At 35.9% G+C, this 27,903-nt stretch overlaps 1 protein-coding gene across 8 annotated transcripts in view; it reads left to right on the top strand.

Annotated features, from left to right (window-relative positions):
- Positions 1–27,903, top strand: part of PKHD1 (PKHD1 ciliary IPT domain containing fibrocystin/polyductin) — a 657,820-nt gene that overhangs the window by 13,871 nt on the left and 616,046 nt on the right. For all 8 annotated transcript variants that reach the window (XM_074237180.1, XM_074237175.1, XM_074237181.1 and 5 more), the window contains exons 5-8: positions 235–343; positions 9,684–9,741; positions 22,622–22,700; positions 26,152–26,226. In XM_074237180.1, coding sequence (XP_074093281.1) covers positions 235–343; positions 9,684–9,741; positions 22,622–22,700; positions 26,152–26,226 — 321 coding nt within the window. The remainder of the gene's footprint in view (positions 1–234; positions 344–9,683; positions 9,742–22,621; positions 22,701–26,151; positions 26,227–27,903) is intronic.

Genomic DNA, 27,903 nt, shown 5'->3' with positions numbered 1-27,903 from the left:
AACCACCTCTTTTCATTTCTAAGCATCCTTTTGCTAGCAAAAATAAACATAACTTAAAAACTCAAACCAAAAGCCTTTTAAAATTCCATTAAATAAAATCAAAATAAAGTCATTAGATGAATGAGTCAAAAAATAAAATAAAGATATATAAATGGATGAGGAAATTTGAAGTGGTTATGAGGAGATCCTACTTTATAAGTTACTTGCAAGCCCATGCTGTCTTTATACCTTTAGGTCTCTGCAGTGGGAGCCCCAGGAAGGCCTGTACTATCTGGAAGTTCGTTCTGGTGGGCAACTGCTGAACACTTTGAGTGAAGGTTCCTGGGATAACTCTTCTTTCAAGGTAAATTCTTCTATGGAAGGATTTGGTCTATGGGTGCTGTCCGTAATGTCTTATTCTACAGAGTAAGGTAAATAATATCTGCTTTAGGAGAGGGCCTGGGCTTTACATTATTGCCAGGAGAATTTAATGTTTTTTATTATTTAAAATTTTTAATTTAATTTTTTTCAATGGGCAAAAATCTACTGTCTCTCCACCCTCCCCTACCCATTGGGAAAGAAAAAAAAAAACCTCACGTAACAAATATGTACAGTCAAGCAAAAGAAATTTCAGCATTGACAATGAAAATGTTTCTTTCTGTATCTTGAGACCACCAGTTCCTCAGGAGGTGAGTAGTATGCTTCATCTTTAGTCTTAAGGCTTCCCAAGTTATTTGTCTCTATGATGTTGTTGTTATATAAATTATTCTTGTGGTAGTCATCTTGTAGCACAATAAGTCTCTCTCCTTGATTTCCTGATTCACCCAAATATTTTGTAATTAAAGGTATTGTCAGCAAGTCTGGTCACTCAAACCAAACTTGGCCAGTGCCTTTGTTCAGTATTTGGAAATCTATTTCTTTCTCACCTCTCCCTCTTGTAATTACATTTCCTTTAAAAGCTATAGTTCCGGTGCCATCTTTTACACAAGCCTTTTCTTGACTCCATTCAGATGCTATTGCCTTCCATTCTTCCCCTTCAATTACCATGTATTTATTTTTACATCCTTACACGTGAAACAGTATGGCACCATGTATAGCGAGTGGGTAGGCCTCAGAGTATGAGAATCTGATTTCAAGTCTTAGCTCTGACACATCCTGGATGTATTATCTTGGACAAATTACTTAGTCTCTCAATGTTTGGGGGTGGGGTGCTCTTCAAAAATAGGATGAGGGCAATGTCTCAGTGACAGAAGTGGAAGTTTACACAGTTAAGTAGCTTATATGGTATTTTATTATGCACCCACAGTTTTCCCTCTCTCTATCATTCCTTCCACATTGACAATGTATTGTTCTCAGGATGATTACTAGGTACCTTTATTGTTATTCAGTCATTTCAGTTGTGTCTGATTGTATCAGCAAAGTTACTGGAGTGGTTTGCTATTTGCTTTATCTTATCTTACAGATGAGGAAACTTAAGCAGAGTTAAGTGACTTGCCTAGGGTCACACAGCTAGCAAGTGCCCTTAGAGGCCATTAAATCCAACAGCTTTATTGAAACTGAGAAAGATGTTTAATGACCTTATTAGAGCATTAGTTAGTAAGTGTATGAGGTAGGATTTTAACTCAGATCTTATTGACTTCTTGTCCAGCACTCTACCAGACCCTCTGACTGCCTTAATAAAGCTTTCAACTCTACCATCCTTTTTTCAAAGTTGTTTGCAGTTCACATTCTGGGATATATATACGGTTTCTTAGGACCCAGCCAGTCCTTTGACCTAAGAGCTTTGCTTCTGATAGGACTGTCTGGCTCCTTTTCCATTCTTGTCCCAACAGATACACAGTTAAAAGGACAAAAATGCTTGTAATGTTTTCTGTCTTTATGACCACACTATTACTATTTTGCTAGTCTATCAGACATGCAATTAGGGAGATGCCAGGAGATGGTCCTTAGCTTAAAAAGCTTTGTCTTTAGAGTACTCCTGCCTCTGTAATCAGGTTCTTCCCAGCTTATACAATGATTGAATAGGAAACAGTGAGCCCAAACCTCCTGAAACTGCACATTAAAGTAAACAAGTCTTGCAGTGGTTCAACTAGCTTAGCAAGTTGATGAAAAATCACCAGGGATGCAGTTAATGAGAGGCATTCTAAGCTAAATAAAACACAGTGTGTCTCTTTGTTTTGGGACTGGGACTGGGGGAGCCATGAGTATTAAAAATTAATTTCATCTCTCCAGTCGACTCCAAAAAACCCTGCTGCAGGCACTGACAAGTTTGAACAACTCACAGAAGGTTTATCTATCAGTTGGTGGTGGTGGCTTTATCAGTCTCATCTGCTGCTTTGCCTCCCCCTAAGCTTGTCTGCCCCTGACCTTACTTCAACACAGCCGATCAGCATGAGGGAAGTTGATTTGGAAGCTCATTAATTTTTTACTTGCCATGTCTCTGGCTTAGTGGGAGAGCAGGGGCCTGTATCTGTCAGAAATGTACAATTTTTTATTGCATCAACAAGGAAAGAATTACAAGTGAGATCTTTTGGAGATTTAACTATGGGTGCCACAGAATGTTGGGCTGACCCACACCACCTTTCCCCCCAAAAAAGTTATAGTGGGAGAAAGATCCTAGATGTTCTCTGTGTTTGTTTTGGTGGTGGCTGGCTGTGTTGAGCCTCAGATCTAGGTTTCATTCCTGTCTTCTATACATCACTTAGTACAAATCTTTATATTTAGTAGCTACTCATTAAATGTTTGTTCATTATGAATGAATGACCTAAATAAAATACAGATTAAAATACCATATTGTTTCCATCACTTGTTTTGCACTATCTGCATTTGCATCAGTTTAGTGAAAAGGACATGCATTTGAATTCACAAGAAGTGGATTTCAATTCTGTCCAGATTACTTATTAACTGAGTGATCTCATGCTAATCTTTTAACCCCATTTGAGTCTCCATTCATCTATCTAAAGAGTATAACTCATGGTCTATAGAATTTAGAGATATATAGGACCTTAGAAATCATATATTATTATCTCTTCCACATAGGGATACTTTCCCCCTCTCTATTTTGATATATTGAAGGTTGGTATGAGAAATTAAATGGGGGGGGATGGTGGCTTAGGTGGCACAGTGGATAGAGCACTGGTCCTGGAATCAGGAGTACCTGAGTTCAAATCTGGACTCAGACACTTAATCGCTTAATAATTACCTAGCTGTATGGGGCGGCTAGGTGGCATAGTAGATAAAGCACAGGCCCTGGAGTCAGGAGTACCTGGGTTCAAATCTGGTCTCAGACACCTAGCTGTGTGGCCTTGGATAAGCCACTTAACCCCGTTTGCCTTACAAAAGAAAAAAAAAACCTAAAAAAAATAATTACCTAGCTGTGTGACCTTGGGCAAGCCACTTAACCCCATTGCCTTGCAACCCCCCCCAAAAAAAAAATTAAATGGGAATTTTTTGGAAATTTTTGCAGAAATCACAGATTTCATGAGAAGACCATCAAGTTGATACAGAACCTATAAAAAAATACTTAACCCAAATTTTATAACAAAGTACTGTAAACACCACAAAACAAAAAGAAAAAATTGACTTCTCTGGTACAAATTTTATAGGAATTTTAGGGACCCCATGTTCCTAACCCCTGTGATGTGAAAGTATTATCAAAGTGTGGCATCCCTGACACCTTTTCTGGTAGAAACTATTTTCAGAGTAATATAAAGATATTTCAATTACCAGTACATTAAATATAATAGATATAGCCCACTTAACCAAAAGATCTTTGATAGGCAGTGGGGAGAGTTCCTCAATAATTTTCAAGTGAACAAGTTCTAAGACCAAAAAGATTGAAAACTAATGATTTAGTCCTATCACTTTTCTTTCCAGAGGAGAAATTTGAAGCCTAGATAGTTGGCATGATTTGTTCAAAGTTATTGAGATAGTGAGAAATAGAACAAAAATTCGAAGTCAGGTCTTTTGACTCTAATCCAATCTGTTTTCCACTTCCCCTTTGAAAGTTGTATTATTATCAGACTCTCATTTTTAATCAATGATTCAAGTCCACAAATATCTATTCAGTGCCTTATTCATATATGGCACTGTTTGTTGTTTAGGTGAGGTCTGGGATCTGGTAACTGGAGGGAAAGAAAAGACAAACACAGAGGAATGAGCTAGAATTCTTTTTCTTAAAGTATTTCTAATCTGTAGAAAAGCAATCATGAAATAGTAGAAAGAATGCTTGACTTGGGATGAGAATTATATTGAGAATTATAACCTCACAGTGCTGTGTGGATCACATAAAATTTTATATATATATATATATATGTATATAATTATATATATATTTAGAAAACAAAACAAATATTATTACAATGTGTTATGATTTTTCTGACTGCATACTTCATTTTCCTTATCCATGAACTAGGGATTCAAATATTGTTACACTTCATGATTCTACCAAGATAAAAGAGCATTATAGTTCTTGATTTATATTTGTCAAGATTGAAGCTTATTAGTACTGTACCCCATCAGATGAGCTAAACATATAGTTGAAGTTCCCAGGATAAGATTAAATTGATTCTTTAGATTTTTTTGACCACTTTTTTTTCCCCCTAGTAAAGACTTATAGTTTCTGGTTCCAGACAACCATTTGACCTGGGTTTGGAAAATTATTTTACACCTCATTGAATCCCTGATTGTCAAAGTGTTCCTAAAACTCATTTTGGGGGACTCTCCCAGTAAAATAAAAAAGTTCTAGAGGGATAGGGCTATGATTTCTCCATTCAATACCTATACTAATTGATGTGCACATGAAATTAATGACAAAAACAAAAGGATAAAGAAAAAAGAATTTTCTTTCTCTTTTGCATTTCTGTCTTTATTGTGCATATATGTTTACAACAGCAGACTAATTTCTCACAGGTTATTATAGAATTAACCAAACTTTCTTCCCTGAGTTGTTCCAGTAGCAACAGAGAGCTAGAGGTGTGGAGTGAAGGAAAGGATAAGAATTCAAATGTGGGGAGAAGGAAAGAGGAAGAATAAATGAATTTACTAATGATCTTTGATGAGATCAGAACCAATTCTAAAATGGTGAGATCAGATCATTCTTCCTTTGACCTCCCTGAATGATAACATTATCCATCAGTTACAAATTATCTAGCTTTTCCATTAAAAAGTAGAATAGTCTTGCCAGTGAGTAGGAATTGTCTGTATCAATATTTGTCAAGTAGTTTTCTCCTGTTACAGTGCTTGTCAATTCTTGATGACTGATTAGACATATTGATTAACAACACACAGTTCTTTGCTGAAATTCTTTCTGGGAAGATGGACTCCCAGGGTGGTGAAAGCAGACCAAGGTAAACAGTGTGCTGGAGTTTCTTTTACAAATTTAAGAATTCAGCAAATACTTGTGGAAGAGGAAGAGGTTTCAGCATTTTATGGAACAGAGAAATGGCCTGGCTAAAGGCAACTAGGGGATGCAGTGCAGAGAGTGCAGAACTTGAAATCAGAAAGATTAAAGCTCAAATGTGACCTGAGACACGTCACTTAACCTATGTCTGTGTCAGTGTCTTCTTGAATAAAATGATGATGTGTTGTTTAAGGACAAAATCAGATACTTGTAAAGCACTTAGCAGAGTTCCTGATCCATAGTAGGGACTTAATAAATGGTTGTTTCCTTTTTTTCCTAATAACTTGAGAAGCAGTAAGAAGTATGGTACAGTAGAAGAAGCACTAAACAAATACTAACAAGATCTAAGTTCAAATTTAGGCTCTATGATTTATTATCTGGGTGACCTTGATAAAGTCACAACTTCTCTGGAGCTCAGTTCCTAATCTCTTAGAAAAACTCACTGGTACAGGCTCCCTCCTCTAACTAAGGGCTTCTGTTTGTGGGTTTATGTGAATTAGGTTCAATTCTGGAGGACTTGACATTCAAAGAGGAGAGTCAAGTTTTTTTTTCCTCCTTCTATTCTCTGGTTCATTATACTCCCATACCAAAGTTGAACCTTGGGGGAAAAAATCTCTAAAATAGATATGCCTCATGTCTAAAGTGTCCCCAAGAGGGATTAATAGGTTTCTTTCTTGAAGGATACTCAAAATAGATCTGGTATAGGGCAGATTTTTTTTGTTTCTTTCACTGTAAAAGAAATGTTTAAAACATCAAAGCCTTGTAAGTGTGTAATGATAAATACTTAAAGCATGATAGTCATTCATAATTCCTGTTATGTTATCCCAGGAGATATACTTAAAACATTAAAAGGTAAAACATTTTGTTGAATTACTGAACTGGCATTTCAGGAATCTGTACCAACTGAGCAACTTGTTCAAGGTCCAAATCTTTTGTGAGTGTGTGTGTGTGTGTGTGTGTGTGTGTGTGTGTGTGTGTGTACAAGTCAGATGTGGAAGGTATATCCTTTTGTCAGTGGTCATCTCCTTCAGGAATCATTGTAGTAACAAGATCCATTCCCTCCTACTAGTCAGCATACAGATTCAGGAGCTCTCAATCTCTCAAACTCATAAAGTTGACCCCTAGACAAGGCACACTCACTGGTGCTAAGGAAAGAAACAGGAAACAAGAGGCAGCCAGAGTCTGGAGATGCATGTCAGGAACACTAAGATAAGCATATGTTCTGGCTAAAGAGAAAGGGAGAAATTGTCTCTGCCCTCCTCCATAGAAGCCTGGGAGAGATTCAAAGAGCATTGAAATGCTTGATAATTTGGGGGTGGGGGGGATGAGGGCAGAGGGAGGAAGAAAGACAGAGACAGAGAGCAACAATAGAGAGACACAGAGAGAAATGAGAGAGAGAGAGAGAGAGAGAGAGAGAGAGAGAGAGAGAGAGAGAGAGAGAGAAAATAGTCTTTTAAATTTGTTGAATGAGCAGAAATTCTTACTCAGTGATGCTTGTTAATTGAAAAAATTAAGGGAAAAAAGTAGAAAATACCATTGGATTGAATAATGTTCTTTCTTCATTTTTGAAGAAGACGATGATGTCAGGGAGGTGATGCCATAACAAGAATGTGAATTGGATTTGAATAAGAAGGAGCTGTGCTAAGTCACCAGCCTTACTTTCTCCTCCAGAGCCTTCTGGGTCTAGTGGCCAGATATGTATCAGGATGACTAGAGATGACCCTGGATGCAAGGCAATCACGGTTAAGTGACTTGCCCAAAGTCACATAGTAAGTGGCAAGTGTCAGAGGCTGGACTTGAACTGTCTTGCCCCAGACAGAAAGATAGGAGTCTTGGGTAGTACAGTAGTTGGAATGCTGGGTCTGGAGTCAGGAAGACCTGGAATAAAATATGGTCTCAGACCTCAGACACTTACAAGTCGTGTGACCCTGGGCAAGTCACTTAACCCCTATTTGCTTCAATTTTCTCTTTTGTGAAATGGGGATAATAATAGCACATTCCTCCTAGGGCTGTTGTGCAAATCAAAGACATATTTGTAAAATGCTTAGCACAGTGCTTGGCACAGAGTAGATATCTAATAAGCTCTCTTTTTCCTTCCTTCCCTCCCTTCCTTCCTTCCTTCCTTCCTTCCTTCCTTCCTTCCTTCCTTCCTTCCTTCCTTCCTCCCTCCTTTCCCCTCTCTTTCCCTCTTTTTCTCTCCTCTTGCTTCCTTTCCTTGTTTTTGATCACCTGCTGACTAGATCTTTCACCTTCACTTCCAAAAACACATCAATTTAAAGCAAGGAAAGAAAAACTTCATTGATTCTTATTGCTTTCCAATGTTATTTTTAATAGTAATGGGTGTTGTATTTTGTCAAAGCCTTTTTCTGCATCTATTGTAGTCTTTGTTATTGATATTGTTAATTAGGTTTAATAGTTTTTTTTTAATATTGAACCAGACTTTAATTCCTGGTATAAATTCTGAGTAACATGTTGTATAATCTTTGTGATATATTGCTTTAGTCTCCTTGCTGTTATTTTTTTTAACATTATTATTAACTGTCACTATTAATAATGAAGAAAATAGTCTATTATGTTTTTCTCTGTTTTTGCTCTCCTTGATTTATAAATCAAAATAACATTTATGTCAGGAGGAATTTGGTAGGGTTCCTTCTTTATTTTTCAAATAGTTTATAGAGTATTTAAATGAAGTGTTCTTTAAATGTTGGAGAGAATTCACCTATAAATCCATTTGGTCATGAGGATTTTTTCATAGGAAACTCATCTGTGGCTCATTCATATTCTTTTTCCAAGATAGAATTATTTAGGTATTCTATTTCTTTTTTCGGTTAATCTGGGAAATTTGTATATTAGTAAATATTCATCCATTTCACTTAGATTGTCAGTTTTATTGATATATAATTGGTCAAAATAGTTCTTAAAATTGCTTCAATTTCATTTTCATTCATAGAAAATTCTCACTTTTTATTTCTGGTACTGGTAATTTGACTTTCTTCTTTTTTTTTTAAAAATGAAAATTAATTAATAGTTTATTTTATTTTTTTAAATAAAAACAGCTTTTGGTCTTCACTATTTCTTTAATTTCTTTCTGTTTTGTTTTGTTTTGTTTTAGTTTTTGAAAGATAATGGGCTTAAGTGATTTGCCCAGGATCACACAGCTAGGTAATTATTAAGTGTCTGAGGTTATATTTGAACTTAGGTCCTCCTGAGTCCTGAGCCGATCCACTGAGCCACCTTAGCTGCCCGAATTTCTTTCACTTTCAATTTTAGTAATCTCTTCTTTCAGGACTGAAAGGGAATCAAAATTTGTACTTTTTCTAGTTTTTTTTTAAAAATTATTTTCAATTCATTGCTTTTTTTCTCTCTTTCTTTTATTAATGTAAGTATTTAGAGATTTAAAATTTCCCCAGTACTGCTTTGGCTGCATATAAGCTATTTTGGCATGTTGTCTCATGGTTATTTTCCCTCTTGCAAAATGAGAGGGTTGTATCAGATCAGAGTTGTCAAACATGCTGTCCACATGGTCAAACCAGATGTAATTAAGAAATATTTAACAAAATACAGAAAATATTATAAACCATAGCTAACATTAATATGTGATTTTCTAAGTCAATATGAGCCCAAAGGGATCTTTATGTACAATTTAGTGACCCCCTGGTTCTATTTGAGTTTTATACTACTGGTCCCAGGATATCTTCAACTATTTCTCTGCCTATGAGTTCCCCTTGGGGATTCAGATCAGAAGGTATCTTTTGAGGGTTTCTCACCAGTAAGTGAATAAAGATTTGATTTGCTGCCTTTGAAAGATTTCTACCCCTTGATGTGGAGGTGCGGGTAAAAATGTTTGTCTTCCATTTTCAAAGAAGATCATGAAATCAGGGAAGTAATGCCATGACAAGCACGTGAATTGGATTTGCGCTAGTGGGTGCTGTGCTAAGTCACTAGCCTTACTTTCTCCTCCAGAGCCATCTGAGTCCAGTGGTCAGATATGAATCAGGATGATTGAAGTGTGGGTAAAAAAGGGTGGAAAGAGCCTGGGGCTGGGACTCAGGAGATCTGGGTTTACCATCTAAGTAGTTGTGTTTGTTTGTTCCTTCCTTTCACTTTCCTTGCCCAAGGGACAATATTTGCTCTGTCTCCAAAACTGGGATGTGTTTAAATAAAATGAGATCATAGATGTAAAGTCATTTTGAGAAAAGTTAAACATTTATAATTGGATCAATTAATAGTCCCTTGGAAAAGATTAGGGATTCCGGCTGTGAATTTGATAAAAATATTTACATGAATTTTTGTTTCCTTATAGTTTTCCAAGACACAAACACCCATTGTTTATCAGGTTAACCCACCATCTGGAGTGCCAGGTAAGAATATTGCATCAAAGCAGAGGTTTTGGAATCTGGTATTAAATTCCATCTCAGACTCTTACTGTATGACCATTTTCCTCACCTGTGAAATTAGGAGGCTGAACTAGATGATTAATAAGATACCTTGTAACTCTAAATTTATATAAGCAATGATTAATGATATATGTTTCTTATTTCCTTTGAATGAATTTTGTTTATGTTCCTGATCATTCTTTTTGTTGCTTTAAAAAATTGATCTCTTCTTCATGCCTGTTGGGAGAATAGATGCTATCCCCAAACTTTTATCTTTAACCTGGATTGTTTTCCCCCATCCCCCACCCCTACATCTATTTACTGTATCTTTGCACTGTGTATACATTTAAAGACATTTAAATAGGATTAAGGCAATCTTTGTTAGTCACTTATTTTTAAGATCATCAACAGTAGATGGTTGTTGACTACCAACTATGTGTTAGGACCACAACCTTTCCTACTATGGGAAGTATCATTCTAGGGTAGGCAGTTGGATTAAGATGGAATCTGAAAGAATAAATGGAAAATACTCCCAGTAGAACTAGAACTGTCTTTGTTCTTCTCCTCCCCCAAAGCTTATGTACCTTGGAGTTCTTTTCTATGTCCTCTTCTCTTCCTGCACTTTTTTTTTAGCACTCTTGGCCTCAGTTGTCATGTCAGTGTAGAGCCCTCTCACATCTACATATCTAGCCTTAATTTCTCCCTTCAGTTTTAGTGTACATCTCTACTTTAATTTCACATGAGCATCTCAAATTCAGTTTGACCAAAATGAAATCCATTTTGTCTCCCATGCTCCTGTACTCCTAAATTTACCAATATATCTAACTTTCTTATTTCTATTGAGGACATCCTTTCAGCCACTTTGATCACAACCTTTGTATCACTTTCTACATTTTTGCTTTCCCTCATCAGTAATATTCAGTCAATTGCCAAGTCTTGCCAGTTCCACCTCCAGCCTTTCTCATGTCCCCCTTCTCTCTATTCACATAGACTTCAGCCCCTCATTATCTCTTGCTTGGACTATTGAATGTGGTAAAATTAGACTTCTAATTATTATCCCTGCTTCCAATCTCTCTCCCTCTCTTTCAATCCACCATCTACACAGCTACCACATTGATATATGAAAGTATGAGTCTGACCCTGTTAATCTCTTTCTCTTGCAGTCTGAGTAACTCCCTATTCCCTCAAGAATAAAATATACAGGGGCGGCTAGATGGCACAATGGATAGAGTACTGGCCTTGGAGTTAGGAGTACCTGAGTTCAAATCCGACCTCAAACACTTAACAATTACCTAGCCTTGTGGCCTTGGGCAAGCCACTTAACACCATTGCCTTGCAAAAAAAAAAACAACTAAAAAAAAAGAATAAAATATACACTTCTCTGTTTGATATTGAAAGCCAAAACTATGTCCAATATATCTTTCTAGACTGACTTCATTTTAGTCTGATTCACATACTCTATACCCCAAACTGGCAACATTGTGCACAGTATTTCATCTCTTGCCTGTGTACTTTTGCTTGAAATATTCTTCTTCCTCATTTCTACCTCTTGAAATCTTTAGCTCCTTTCAAGGTTTATGTCAGTTACCACCTCCTATTTGGGACATTTTATGATACCCTCAATAGTAATTTTTTAAAATTGTTTAATTGTTTAGTTTTATCTGTTCTTCATGATTTCATTTAAGGTTTTCTTGATAAAGACACTGGAGTGGTTTGCCAGTTTACTTTTCTAGCTCATTTTAAGAAAGCAAAAACTGAGGCAAACAGGGTTAAGTGACTTTCTCAGGGTTATTTTATATTCATTTTTATCTCTATTGCATGCATTCATTTATTATTATCTCTATTGTATTTATGTTTTTATTATTATATACTATACATTCAATATCATATGCATTTATTAAGTACTTTTATATGCCAGACATTGTGAGACTGAGGATTCAAAGACTAAATGAAATATCTCTGCCTTGAAGGTGCTATCATTAGAGGGGCAAGTATAGGGAGTCAGAGGACCTTGTTTTAAATTCTGGCTCTGTGACACTGGGCAAGTCACTTAGTTTGTCTAGGTCTTAATTTCTTCAACTGTAAAATAAGAGGACTGGTTCTGACTTGGTGGCCCAAGCATGGAATCCCTGCTACTGGGGACTGGGTATCCACACCAGATTTCTATGACTAAAGGAGAGAACAGGACTGGCATCTTTTCACAGCTCTGACTCACTTAAATCTGATTCATGCAAGTCAAGACATCACTTTAATGATGTCGTTAATTCTCCTCAAGAATGAAGGGTAAACAACAACAAAAAACACAGATGTGGTGAGGCTCTGGGAGTGGAAGGGGTCCTCGGACCTAAGGAGGGCTAAACTGGTTCATGGCATAGATCCAAAACTTCTGTGATGACCCACAATTGGATTGGGCTGCGAGTGACTACTGTACTTCTAGTTCTGGCAAAAAAGGGAGACCTACTTTCAAAAACAACAAAAGCAACAAATTAACAACCAAACAAAAAATAAGAGAATTGGATCAACTCACCCTTGAGGTCCCTTTTAGTTCTAAATCTATTATTCTATGGCCATTTTACTGAGGATAGAGGAGGATATGCATGCATATTAGTAAATACAAACTATATTTAAAACTAAATTAAAAGTAATTTTAGAGAGAGAGGATGTACTAATAGCTTGGGGAATGAAGAAGTACCTCTTATAGAAGGGATGTTTCTGGTGATTCTTATGTCAAATTAAGGATTAATTAATTGGAATAGCATATTCCTATAATGAACAATTAATTAAATCCCATAGAGGGAGATGTTACTGCCAAAGCCTCTATAAAAGCTTGGACACAAAAGATAGAATGAAATCTGTGGGAGTAAATTTGTAGGCCATATTTGCTAAAACATAAATTATTTAAGAAGTAATGAATATGTAATCAGAATAGAAAGATAAAGTAGAATCAAATTATGAAGAACTTTAATTTCCAGGTAGAGTTTTATGCTATATTTTTCTTTTAATCTAAAGGCAAGAGGGAGCCAATGTAGAATGGAAGTTCTTTGAGGGTACCAACTCTTTTTGTTTTTCTATTTGGATCCTTAGAGCTTAGATCAACAGATTGATAAATACCAGTTGAACCAAATTGCCTTGCACACAATAGGGGCTTCATAAATATTTGTTGATGAATGATAAGGAGAGGAGTTGGAAAGCTAGAGCAGCCATTACCAGGAAGAAATGATAAATAAGTAATAAAACTGAATGACAACATGATAAATTCTTACTGAGTTGTTTTGAAGAGTATTGACTAGTCAAGAAAGTCAAAACTATTATGAATTAAGTGTTTTTTACTACTTTTCTCTTAAACTTGAAATAGTACAACTAGTTGTAAGTTTATAGTATCATAAAACTTTAGAACTGGAAAGGACCTTAGTGATCCTAATCTAATTGTCTAACTTTGCAGTTAGGAAAACTGAGTACCAGAGAGCTGAAGTAATGCTCAATAGAGCCAGGATTTTAATACAGGTTTTCTGTTTCTAAATTCAATGTTCTTTCCACCACACCATGCTACCTTTCTATTATGTCTCTCACCAATGAAAAATATGGATGACTTTGGGGCTATTTTTCCCTTTAGGATTATCCTCACATATGCTTCCCTTTCTTCATGTGGGCCACCAACAATTAACTGCTCTTAAAATGAGACAAAGTCCATAAGAGAGTTATATGAAGAAGTATAAATCCCAGTTTACTGGAAGTAACATATTACCAATTTAGATAGATGCCTTTCTAAGAGTGAAGGATGAAGGGAGACTGTGATACCTTAGGGGTGTGAAGTAGAGTGCAATGTCTGCTGGTACCCAGATCTGTCAATTCCAATTCTTCCACCCAAGTTTGAACTTTCTCTCTTGCTACCGCCGTGCCCTCCACCCTGGGTTTTCTTCAGTCTTCTCTGAAAATGATCAGCTTGTTGGCACTATTGGAGAGGTTCCCCCCCCCCCCCATTGAGATCCACAAGGCTGTACCTTAGCATATCTCTTTCCAGACAATTGCAATCATCTCATTTGGGAAGTTTGCTCAGAGTTAGTAACTAGAGCTCTCTCTCTCTCTCTCTCTCTCTCTCTCTCTCTCTCTCTCTCTCTCTCTCTCTTCTCTCTCTCTCTCTCTCTCTCTCTCTCTCTCTCTCTCTCTCTGTATTAAGAAGGGGGCAGCCCTCATGCCTCATGAGGTTTGACATTTTTGTGGGGGAGGGGGTATTATGTTTATTCTTAAACAAGAATATTTTAGTAATGTGTAAATAAATTAAAGAAAATTTTAAAAAATTCAGAATAAAAAAATACATGAAATAAAAAAATGGGGTCGGCCCAGAGGAAGTTTCATTAATATTTGCATTTCAGTATGTGGTTAAAAGTTCTCCACTGTGACAATCAATTCCCTATTGGCACCTTAGTCCAGCCTAGCCATTAATCTGTCTTGGGTAGTAACCTGATATTTGAAAACAAAGGACATATTAGGAGCTCTAAGTCATAGTTTAACATGCCCAAGAAAGCTAGGCAATTGGATGAAAAGCAAAGAAACGATATTATGTCTTTCTCTCTCCTCCTTCCTCTAACTTAGTCTATTAAAATTCATATGGAATAGCATATTCCTATAATGAACAATTTGGTGTGTGTAACACATCTCTACACCTGATTGAGGGCAGGAATTATAATAAATAAAATTGGATTCTGGGCCCCTATTTCTCTTTTTTATACCATCTTTTTTCCACCTCCTGGGAACAGAGTTGGGACAAAAGGTTTGTTTGCCTTAGGCAAGGTTTAAAAATTGTGCTACATGAGACCTGACATCACTAAATAAATGTCTATATGTCTGGGAGAGTGAAATTAAAATATATGAATTTATAAAAAATGATGTTAAAAGGCTTTCTTCCTAGAACCCTCTATGTGTGCACTTTGTATTTGGTTGCTATCTAACTTGCCTATCCCTAGTTCCACTGCTATAATCAGTTTCTGTCTTTTTGAAATCAGAATGGGACACATTTTGTATATAACCACTGAGGGAATTAATTTTGTTTGATAATGCATATATATATCACAAGAAATTAGTATTGTCCTCCTAAAGTATAGCAAGTATGAAGGAAAGAAATAAATTTCTGTTAATTAAAAAAAATAGAATGGGGTAATTGATCTTGCTTGCACTTTCAATTGAGGTCACTGAATTAATAGTTTTACTTGGCTGTTTTACATAGACCTCTCATGAAATAGGACTAATCTATAAATGTTAAGTCAAAATAAAACACATTTTTTTAAAAAAAGAAACCTAATAGGGATTTGAAGTGGGATAGCGAACATAAGCATGTCATCATGGAAAGAGTGTTGAACTTAGTGTCTGAAAATCTGGATCCAAATCCTGTCTCCAGTGCTTGCTAGCTGTCTGATCTAGATTAAGTCATTTTATCTGTATGAGTCTCAATTTTCTCTTCTGTAAAATGGACATAAAATATTATTTCTAGTACTTCTCACATGTGTTTTGAGGCTCCAGTTAAAAAAAAGTTATATACTACTTCACAACTACTTCACAACCTTAAAGTGATAAAAAATAAATAAAGCCCCAAACAGCCAGTCAGTTTTTCTGATCTCTACAATCTATCTAGAATAATAAGTAAATGAAAGGTTCTACAGGACAAGGGAGATGATGTTCAAGATGACCATGAGTTTTCCATTCTGAGTGGAAAATGGTGATGCCCCTAACAAAATTATTGAAGTTAGAAAGAGAAACAGACTTTGAAAGTGAACTCAATAGAGTTAGGATACCCCTAGGAGACTGGTCATGGACAACATTATCCCCATCCAGAGGAAGCAAAGCAAAACAAAACAAAAAACTCTTCAGAATCTGAATGAACACTTTATTCACTTTTTAAAAATTCTCTTATGTATTTCTTTCCTATCTCATGGTTTTCTTTCTTTTCCCTTAATCCTCATTCCTCATACCAAAAAGAACTAGTCTGTAAACATGTTAAACACAAATGTGTATGTACAGTATTTACCTTTTGCCATTGAGGGGGCTGGAAGGGAGGGTAGAAGGAAATTATGTAACTTAAAAATATGCATATGCATGTGGGTGAATTTTGAAAAACTTTCATAACATGAAATTGGAAAAATAAAATAAAATATCAATTAAAAAATTATGTCTTGATATTTTCTGTCTCTACCAGTGTTTAGCAGAACACTGATAAATGTTTATTGTACTACTTACTGCACTATACTGCCTGGATTTGAGATATTGGGATATCTAGGTTGGAGATATCTAGAACGAGATAAAATTTGGGACTAAGTTTTGGAGAAGGGGAGAATGAATCATTAACACAGAAATTATAGGATGATTTTATTAAGGTAAAAAAGTATTTAGGGGAATGGAAAGCATTGGTCAAAACTTCAGAGAAGGCCCCCATTTAGAGGGTGGGTAAAAGAAGGGGAACCAGTGAAAGAATCAGAACAGGAGTGGAAAGAAGTAATCTAATAGAATATAATATCACCTAGTACAAGGATGGAAGGATTTTTAGAGAAGAGCATATGTATATACTGCATGGAGGTTCAGGGGATAAGGACTGAAAAAAGGTCTTTGGATTTGGAAATTAGAAGGCCATTGTGAACTCTAAGGAAGGAGTCATTATTAAAAGAATAGAGATAGAGAGACCAGATTATAGGCACCAAGAGGGAAAAGAATGGAGGCAGTAAAGAAAAGATTTTTCTGTGACAGGGAGTAGAGATGGGCAAATAGGTGCTGAAGTGGATAGAGTGCCAGGCCTCTTCATAAATTCATATCTGATCTCAGACACTAGTTGTGTGACAGTGAGCAAGTCATTTTACCCTATTTGCTTCAGTTTCCTCATCTGTAGAGTGGGTCAGAGAAGGAAATGGCAAACCACTCTAGTGTGTATGCCAAGAAAACCCTAAATAGGGTCAAAAAGATTTGGACTGGACTGAAAATGACTGAACAACAAGAGAAATAGAGAAATGGAATTATTGCTTCATTGTGCAGCAGAGTTTAGGGAAGATTTATTTTTCTTTCTAATCAATCAGCAAACATTCATTCATTCATTTATTTTATATTTATTGGCAATTAATAAATTAGTTTTAGCATCATTCATTTAGAAAGCACTTATAAGTGCCCATTATGTACCAGGAAATCTCTCTAAGGAAGGAAAAATATGAGAGGCATGATTAAGAAGCAAAAAGCAGCATGGTATAATGGCTAAAAAACTGGTCTTGGAACCTAGAAAATCTAAGTTCAAATATTACCTTAGTCACTAACTCCAGACACTGGGAAGTCCCTTAACCTCTTTTGACCTCTGTTTAAAAAATGAAGAAAATTTGATTAGAGGGGCTCTTTGTCTGTGTGTGTGTGTGTGTGTGTGTGTGTGTGTGTGTGTGTAATCTGAATCTAAATTTATGCTTGTAGACTAAGGAGAGGATCCATTTAACAAAGAAAAAATTAAGGTTGTAAGAAAGAGATGAAATAATTGGTATAGCAAGGTTCTAGAGGAAGATGGAATTAAATGTTCAGTGAAAGAGTGGGAAGAGGGATATCTGTTATTGAGATGTTGGGTAAGAATAAGGTAGTGCCAAAAGAGGCAGAAAGAATGGAAGAAGAGAGAAGTTGAAGAGTTTCAAGTTGGGTTATATCAAACCTTCAGACTTGAATATCTGAGTGCTCAAATTCCTGAACAGAGAATTTGTAATCAAGGTTAAAGTGGACCAGATATCTTAATGTGCTGGGACAACCATAGTAAAATAACTTTTACTTCATGGTGGTGATGAATTGGAAATTGTAGGGATATTCATGAATAGGAAAATGACTGAACAAGTTGTGGTATATGATTGTGATGGAATATTACTGTACTATAAGAAATGATGTAGAAAAGCATTGAAAGACTAACACAAATAAAGTAGAGTGAAATGAGCAGAACTAGGTGAAGTCACGGCAATATTGACTCAAGAAAGTCTTTGAATGAATGTCATTTTGACTATTTTAAATACCCAAATTAACAAGAAAGGATAAATGAAGAAAGTTATTATCTGCATCTATAGAAAAACTGCTATATAGAAGAATAATTTAGTATACATATCTGCACACATAAATACATATAACACATGATCATATAAATAATTTTGCAAGTACATAAGCATATATACACATACATATATATGCACACGCATATACACACATATATATATATACAAACACATATATTTGTATCTAATGGTAGTCATCTCTAGGATCAATGGAGGGGAGCAAAAAAAGAAAATAAAAGAAATTTATACATTAACTTTATTATATATTTAAAAGGAATAACAAGTTGTACATCATAGATTTGTAGTTTCATGTATAAACTTTTTTTTCCTATTATGCTATTATAGGAAAGTTTTGTTTTATTCCATAAAAGAAAAATAAAATACCTTCTAGAAGGAAAGCTAATGCTTTATTTTCTATGTGAGTGAAAGGAAGTAGTTGTATGTGTATTAATAATAATAATAGCTAGCACTTATGAAACATTTATTTATTTTATTTAAAATTTTTTTCTCTCACCTAAATACAAAAGAGCAAGTTTCAACATTTACTTCCAAAACTTTGCATTCCAAATACTCTCCATTCCTTATACCCTACTTCCTCCATTGAGAAAGTAAGTTACTTTGTATAGGTTAAAAATGTGTAGCCATGAAAAACATTACTACAATTGTCATGTGTTAATGTAAGCATACCCTCCCTTCACAAAGAAAGAGAAACTCAAGAAAAATAAAGTGAGAAAAAATATGTTTCAGACTGTATTCAGACACCATCAACTTTGTCTTTAGGATGGATGGCATTCATAATAAGTCCATCAGACAGATTGCTTCAACATTTTTTCCTCATAGTTGCTTTTGCTAGCTGTATTACCCTCAATCTTATTCTCTCCCACCTCCTTTCTCTCTGTCCCTAGTGTTTTGTTTCACCTACCATTTTCCCTCTCTTCTATCACCTACATCATCCCTCCCTTTCCCCTGTCCCCTTTCTCCCATCCCCTACCTCTTTTATTTTCCTCTAGGATAAGATAAATTTCTATACCTAATTGAATGTGTATGTTATTCCTTCTCTGAGTCATTTCTGATGATAGGTTCATTCATTCCCCCTAACCTTCCCCCTCTTCTACTTCCCAGCAAAAGCTTTTTCTTGCCTTTTTTATGTGAAATAACAGCCCATTACATCCCTTCTTTTCCTTTCTTCCCCATTAATTCCATCTTTTTAAATATCTTATACTTTCAAATTCAACTCTATCATGTGCCTTGTTCATATATGCTTCTTCTAACTACCCCAAAAATGATTTATTTATGTGATCATGTTATATGTATTTATGTGTGCACATATGTATATATGTGTGTATATATATATATACACACATATATACATTATTCTTCTATTTAGCAGTTTTTTTCCCTAGATGCAGATATTATCTGTCTTCATTTATCCTTTATTGTTAATTTGGGTACTTCAAAATAGTAAAAAAACTCATATGAGTTATCAGTATCATCTTCTCATGCAGGAATACAGGCAGTTCAACATCATTAAGTCCTTCATGATTTTCCATTCCTGTCCACTCTCCCTATGCCTCACCTGAGTTCTGTAGTTGGAGATCAAACTTTCTGTTCAGCTCTGATCATTTCATCTGGAAAGTCTGAAAGTCCCCTATTTCATTGAATGTATCTCTTCTTCTGAAAGAGGATGTTTAGTTTTGCTGCATAGTTTATTTTTGGCTGTAACCCAAACTCTTTTGCCTTCTGGAACATCATATCCCAAGCCCTAAGAACCCTTAATATAGAAGTTTCTAAATCTTGTGTTATCCTGACTGTTGCATCACAATATTTGAATTGTTTCTTTTTGGATTTCTGTAATATTTTTTCATTGACTTGGGAGTTCTGAAATTTGGCTATAATATTTCTGGCAGTTTTCATTTTGGGATCTCTTTCAGGAGGTGATCAGTTTCTATTTTACCCTCTGCTTCTAAGATACCAAGACAATTTTCCTTGAGAATTTCTTGAAAAATGAAGTCTAGGGTATTTTTTTTTTGGTCATGACTTTCAGGTAGTCCAATAATTTTTAGATTATCTCTCTTGGATCTGTTTTCCAGGACAGTTGTTTTTTCAATGAGAAATATCACATTTTCTTTTAGTTTTCCATTCTTTTGACTTTGATTTATTGTTTCTTTATTTTTTTCATAAAGTCATCAGTTTCCCTTACCTCCATTCTATATTTCAAGGAATTATTTTCTTCAGGGAGCTTTTGTATTTCCTTTTCCATTTGGCCAATTTGACTTTTTTAAGGCATTCTTCTCCTCATTGACCTTTTGGACTGCTGTTTTCCATTTGACCCAAACTGGTTTTTAAGATGTTATTTTCTTCAGTACTTTTTTGAATCTCCTTTACCAAGCTGCTGACTTGATTTTCATGATTTTACTGTATCACCCTCATTTCTCTTCTCAGTTTTTACTCTACCTCCCTCACTTGATTTTCAAAAGCTTTTTGAGCTCTTCTATAGCCGAAGACCAATACATATTTCTCCTGGAGGCTTTGGATTCAGGATCTTTGTCTTTGTTATATTCTGAGTGTGTATTTTAATCCTCCATAGGACCAAAGTAATTGTCTATGGTAAGATTTGTTTTCCCCTTCTGTTGTTTGCTCATTTTTCCAGTCTATAACTAGATTTTAACTAGTTAATGTGGAGCTCCAGGGTGGAGAACACACTGTATCTAAGTTTGAGCAAAATCATAGAGTTCTGCCTTAGGGATAGCAAAGAGAACTCAACAATCTCCTTCAATCTCCTTACCATCTGTGGGCTGAGCTCTCTGGAAGCAGCTGCCAGGTGTCTCCCTGATGGGTGGCTCCCCTGGACTGCTCCTGGTTCCTGGGGATGGATCTGCACTGAAGCCTGTGCTGGACCAGACTCCATTCTCAGGGCAGCAGAATTTTCTTGCTGACCTTTTAAGTTCTCCTTAGAAATTCTTGAGCTGAGAAGTCTGGAAACCACCATTGCTACTAGGGACCCAGGGCCCCCAGTCTGTTCCTGAGTTACTGGAATGGATTTGTTCCAGCAGGACCTGGGCTGTGTTGCAGGCCCTTTCTAACCCTGGTGTGATAGACTCTTCCCATGGATCTTCCTAATTGGAAAATTGTTTCACTCAATCTTTTTGTGGGTTCTGCCACTCTAGAATTTGGTTAGAGTTATTATTTAAAGGTATTTGAAGTGGTTTGGGGGAGAGCTCATAGAGTCCTTACCTTTTCTCTGCCATGTTGGCTCTACCCTGATAGCTAACATTTGTATAGCACCTATAAGGTACCAGACATTGTATTAAATGCTTTATAAATATTATCTCTTTTGATCCTCATAATAACCCTGCCAAGTATGTACTTTTACTATTTTCATTTTGAAATTGGGGAAACTGGGGCAGCAGTGACTTGTCTATCATCATACAGATAATAAATATTTGAGATGGGATTTGAAATAAGATCTTCCTAATGCCAGGTCCACTGCTCTATCCACTGGGTCACCTAGCATATTGCCAAAGAGGAAAATGAAGAAACAGGACAGGGATATTCTATTTACTTCAAGGGCAACAAACAAGGTTGAGGTCCTATTCTTTCCAGAAATCAAAGTGAAGAGTCATGAGTTCAAATCCTGGACTTACTAGAAATTATTTTCCAGAAGGGTTCAGACTAGTTTCTGCTTTTTTATTGTCTATGTTCAATCAGACCCTTTAGCATTTCAGCATGATTCCATTCCTTTCTGGCCACTGTGAGACTCGTGTAGATTTATTTTATTTTAGTAAGGTAGAAGGCAAGGATATTTGATGAAAACATAGGAAAATAGAACTTAGGAACTGAAGAACCTTGAGAAGAGTTGAAAAAGTTTGGAATAATTCTCATGGAGAATCCAAAAGGCAGGCAGTAGGAGATAAGTAAAAGTACTGTTGAGATACAGGGCTAGTCCCAGTCTAATTGTAGCATAATGGAATCAGTTGGCATATTTATGTGACTCTCTTGGAACACATGGCAGCTTCCCAGTAGGAATAGGAAAAAATGATAGAATTTGGAATTGTCAGGGTGGGTGTGGTAGAAAGACAAGATCTAAACAGATTTTAGGAGTTTCTGATGAGATCATAGAGTGACTGTCTAAGCTTAGTTTTGGAGGAAAAGTAAGTGAAGACAAACTTGTCCTGGTGGACTGATAGACTATGGAGGATTCACAAGAACAACATATTGAGGACATCAAAGAAAATGTTTGGCAGGAATGAGGTGAGAGAAATGGAAAGGCAATGAAGTGGTCAAAGGAGGAGTTTCAGAGTTCAGGATATTAGAGGCAGAAAAGTTCTAAGCAAGTGGGAGTTTTCAAGTAGTAATCTACTTGTGGATGATGGGAATGGGATAGAACATATGGTAGATGGAGGTAAGAAGATCCAGAAACTGTGAGGGGAAGGTGTTTGAATGGTTACAACCATTGATATTGAAATCCTGAAAGATCAAGGATTATTTATTTAAAATTTTTGTATTCAGTTCCACTTTCTCTTCCTCCCTTTCTCCTCTCCCCCAGTCATTGAAAAGGTAAGAAATATGATGTTCATTTTAGATATGAAGTCAGGCAAATCACACTTCCACATTAGCCAAGTTATGAAAAAAAAGAAAGCATGAAAAACTGAAATCATGGGAATGGAGTTATCAGAGGGGATGAAGATAGTGTCTGTAGGTCAGTAGCTGAGAGAAATAAATGAAAGAGAAAAAAAGAATGCAATAGGTGCCACTAGCTTTAAATCTAGTTCCTAAGCATAATTTTTTTCTTTCTTTTTCTACTTTATAATCAGGAAACTTAATTCAAGTTCATGGCTGGATTATTACTGGAAGGACAGAAACCCTTGATAAAGATGTTGAATACATTGATAGGTAAGTGTGTTTGTGAATGTGTGTGTGTGTGTGTGTGTGTGTGTGTGTTTGTGTGTATGTGTATGTGTTTTCAACTGGGGACACATATGTATTCTTAGACTGGTTTTTCTGACAGCAATAAATTGAAAGCAGTTGGCACAGAATTGTTATTTTCTTCTTTGCAGTTGGTCCCTAGTGAGTTGGGCTTCAGCAAACTTTGTTAATGTAATTGCAACTGGTCGATTAAATGGATCCATTTATTTACTGGCAACTAGTCACTCTGCACTCAGTGAGAATTGCCCTGTAATTGTATCTGTTGATTTTCTCCCTTAACCCTTTTACCTGCTTTTCCCCTCAACCCACATCTAGGCTGAAATGAACTTTAAAATAATGGTAAAATCTGAAATTTAGTTAATAGATTAGTTTTTTCTTATTGTTACTGTGTACATTTGTATATACTATTATAGTGATCCAACTCACAGAGGGAAATGGGAAAATCTTTGAGTTTATATATTTTCAGGAAGCCATTAAAATGCCAAAATTACTTTCTTAATTCAAAATTTGTGTAAAGTACAAGAGACTACAATTACAAGAGTAATGCTTTATATTATGATATGTCATTATGATATGACATTGCATTACAATATGAATTTCAATATCCATGGAAGCTGCCAGGTCAGGTTGCTCCATCTTCCACTGAGGATTTAAAGACTCATCATCTCAGCTTTATCTAGTCAAGTCACATGATGGCATCCCAAGAACTCAACTACCAGTTTAATTAGCCGCACATTTGTGGATAGAATCTGCATTGTACCCATGTCTTCTGATTTCTATTCTTTTTTAAAGTCTACCCAAACTCATATACAATATAGAGGCATGGGTATTCCTTATAATCATAATCTCAAGATGGCTTTAGCCCATGTTTTAAAAGAATTTAAATCTTTTTGTTTTCTCACTTCAGATGACTTTTTAAATTCATATATGGATTAAAATACATCTTCTGAAGTAAATAGGAAGTGTGAGATATACAGGGTTAATGTTCATAGTGATTTGCACTCAGATGGCTGCAAACATTAGTTTTAAATTTTCCATTTTCCAACTCTCTTCATTTAAGTCTTTTATGCCGGTGTCTTTTTGTAGATGTACAAATGATTACATTGTTCTGTTAAAAAAAAAGTTTTGGGGCAGCTAGGTGGTGCAGTGGATAGAGCACCGGCCCTGGAGTCAGGAGTACCTGAGTTTAAATCTGTACTCAGACACTTAATAATTACCTAGCTGTGTGGCCTTGGGCAAGCCACTTAACCCCATTTGCCTTGCAAAAACCTAAAAAAAAAGTAAAAAAAAAAGTTTGGTCACTAAAGTAAAGGGCTCAAGGTGGAGCTTTGCTTCCTCCATTTTTTGACTACTGTAAAAACTAACACTCACTGTCTTCTGAGCTCTTGTGGGTCCTTTTTTCTTCATCTTCACCTGGCATTACTTCTTTAGGGAGGACCCTTTAGCCAAATAGAAGCCTACTTAGAAGAAGAAGAATCCTGCAAGTATGAAATCCCTGAACCTTGAGAGTTCATGTTTAAGAGACAGAAATGGAAAAGCAGTAAGGCAGACAGATAGACACACACACACACACACACACACACACACACACACATACAAAATCAAAGAGAAAGACAAGAAACAGAGACTCAGAGAGGCATAGAGGCCCAGAGAGACATATAGAGAAAATCTCTTTATAGTGTGAGGGGTTACCTTGGATCCATGAACTTAATTTCTTTTTTAAAAAATTTGATTGATATTTATTTTTCCAAATACATGTTGTAAAAGTTTTTTCAACATTCATCCACTTGCCTATTTATGTTACACATTTTTCTTCCCTTCTTCCCCTCAGAGATGAACAGTCTAGTAAAAGTTGTACATGTTCATTTGTGTTTAACTTGTTTATATATTAGTCATTTTGTTAATGCTAATGGGAAAGAAAGAAAACTATGGGACAGAAAGGAAAAACCTAAGCCAAGTTTTAAAAAAATGAACATTGCAGCATTCAGATTCTGTGGGGTTTTTGCTTTGTTTTGTCTGTGAAATGGGAATTATCTAATAAATGAGGCAAAGAACATGATTTTACATGTGTATGTTTAGGTGATCATTTTGTGTGCATTGAATCTCAATTTTCCTCTTCACAACTGGAGAGCAATTATTACTGTAGAAGAGATGAACCTCCTTCTTCAGTTGATCATCTCCTCTATTCTACCTCTCTAGTTTTATTCTATTTTAGTCCTTGGTAAAAGAGCATATAAGTTGACTGTCTTTAGTAGCTACATTGCTAACTGTGGTATGGAAGTTACCAGCAGGCTTTCCTGTGTAAACAAAGATCAATGGGCATGATTGGAGCAAGAAAGAAGAATCCAAAAGTATGGGTCTATGTGCAGACTATGGTTTTACCTCATCCTGATTTCTGAGCACACCAATCAGGGGTAGTGATATTGGTACCATGACTAATTCAAACAGGATGTGACTCTGTAAAGGATATGGTGCAATAGAAAGTAGGATTGATAAGGGCATCCATTTTTCAGGTTGTGCAGCTCAGACTAGCATTAATATCAGCTTGCCTTTTACTCTCTATTATCCACTTTTATCTTCATTTAAAAGAATCTGGGAAGTAGGTTCAACTACTGTTTTCTGGGCAAGAATTCACTTTCTTATGATCATGCAACATTCCCAGAGCAGTGAGATGGTGCAGTGGATATAGTAATGGCCATGGAGTCAGGAGGACTTGAATTCAATTCGGCCTCAGACAGTTGATACTTACTTACTTACTTGTTTATGTGCACAATGTTCTCTTGATTCTGCTCTTTGTTCAGTATCCATTTATGAAATTCTTGGGTAAATCATTTTGCTTTTCAAACCCCCCTGCCAAAAAAGAGGCATACAACATCCTATGTCCTCCTAGAAAATGAGGTTTCAATCAGATTGCACACTGGAATCTGTAGATAGATTACATTTTTTTAATTTAAGGCAATGGGGCTAAATGACTTGCCCAAGGTCACACAGCTAAGCAATTATTAAGTGTCTGAGCTTGGATTTGAACTCAGGCACTCCTGACTCCAGGGCAGGTGCTTTATCTACTGTGACACCTAGCTACACCTTATAGATAGATTTTTAGGAGTCTATGAACTTGGATAGGAAAAAATAATTACATATTTATTTTTGCCCAACACATTGAGATCTAGTAAACATTTCTTTTGGTTATAAATTAAAAACAAAACTTAACATGATTCAGAGAAGGGGTCCAAAGGCTTCACTAGATTGCCAAAGGGTTTCATGGCCCTGAACAGGTTAAAAGCCCTGTTCTAGAAACACTAGGAAAGATGATGTTATCATGGAGGTCAGTTCAGGAATTATTCCAGAGGAGGCAGTAGTAATCACCTAAAATCTTCTATTCTGATATCATTTTCTTTTCTTTGCTTTTCTCACCCAGCCCACTTACTCTTCAGGTGCGAGGAGAAGAATGGATTACACCCTGCTCTCTTGTGGACAGAGAGACAGGAAACAGGTGAGTTTTTCTTTCCTTGGGAATATATACCTTGAGAGGTGTATATTCAGACAGAGGTATACTGGATCCTGCTAGGAGTGGCTCTTGAGAGTCAACTCTCATGGGAGCATTTGAACTTTGGAAATCAGACATTAGGCCTTGATTTAATGTGTTGCTGATTATCTAAATTTAAGAAAGTTGGGAAAGTTGATAATTTTGTCTAAATTTAAGAAAGTATTGGGGAAAATGATAATTCTGTAGATTATACTTAAAAGTGGAGTTAAGTGCATATTCTCCTCTAGGAGAATACATTGTTGAATATTTATTACCATATCCCTGCATACATACCCATACAGGGTCTGGATACATACACATTCCTTTTTTTCTAGTGTATAAAACCATGAACTCACTTTTGCAGCATACCTTAAGACTTATTAAATATTTTTCATAATATTGCTTGATCCTCATAATTCTGTTATGGTAATATTGGTGTTATAATTGTGATGAATGAAAAGCCTGAGAAACATAATTTCTGGGTAATTAATAATTAATTTATTGATTAGATTAGCTCATAATCAACAAATTGATGACCAGTGGTTTCAATAATGAAAAACAAAGACATGAAAAGGGGATGTCCCTGACAGTTGAAAATCAACACTAATTAGTGAATAATGTCTTTTAGCTCTTCCTGCTGAAAACATGGCTTGATCATGAGACTCAGTTCCCTCTAGAAATATGGACAAAGGAATCTATCTCTACCTAGACCACTCTGGTTGGTTCTCTCCTTCATGACCTAGGTCACCCTAAAGTCCATTGGAGGAGTACAAGGACATGGACTTATTGCCTTAGGTTAGAAATTAATCTAGGTTTAGATTCTGTTTATACTTCAAACAGAAGTAAGGTCTCACAGTTGGGTGGGACCTTGTCCAAGATCAAGGATTACATATACCAAGGATTAGGGCAATTTCTTTTATCAGCCATGCCCTTCAGAGGTTGGCTGACTGATCTACATGGTCTGGTCCCTGAATGAGGAAATAAAACTCCTGAATACTAATTAACAATTATTAATATAATAGTAAATAATCATTTCTCTTATGACATCTCCCCACCTCCCTGTATTTTAGCAATGAAGAAATAGTGTTGGTATTCAAAATGAGATTCTCTGGCACTAAATCAAATATTCTTCCACTATATCTTGAGTTTAGTCATGGAAAGATGCTTCCTCCCTGGGGAAACAGTATCCACTCTTTGTCTTGTAACCATCTGTTGGCTCAAGATGTGGTAAAACTCAGCTATTCCTTTTTCACCCCCTTTCCTGGATTCTGTAGCTATATATGCTTTTATAGGTCTTATAGACCCCTCACCAGATATTAGATTTTCTTTCCTTGATTGTATCCACATTTGGATTATTTCTTCTGTTGTTTCCCTTCCTCTCTATCCTCTAATTGTTTTTGCCTCAGGTAAAAATAGTCTTATGTGTGATGATAATTGCTACTCTAACATGTGCATGGCTTCCTTTTCATTTTTGTTGTTCAATCATGTCTGACTCTTTGTTATCCCATTTGGGGTTTTCTTGACAAAGATACTGGAATGGTTTATCATTTTCTTCTATAGCTCATTTTACAAATGAGTAAACTGAGGTTTTTTCTTACTGATATTTTTATTTTTCCAGTTACATGTTATGAAAATTTTTCAACA

The sequence above is a fragment of the Macrotis lagotis genome, chromosome 5, assembly GCF_037893015.1.
Source record: "Macrotis lagotis isolate mMagLag1 chromosome 5, bilby.v1.9.chrom.fasta, whole genome shotgun sequence".
Classification (NCBI taxonomy): Eukaryota; Metazoa; Chordata; class Mammalia; order Peramelemorphia; family Peramelidae; genus Macrotis; species Macrotis lagotis.
This window is presented reverse-complemented; position numbering and strand designations above follow the sequence as displayed.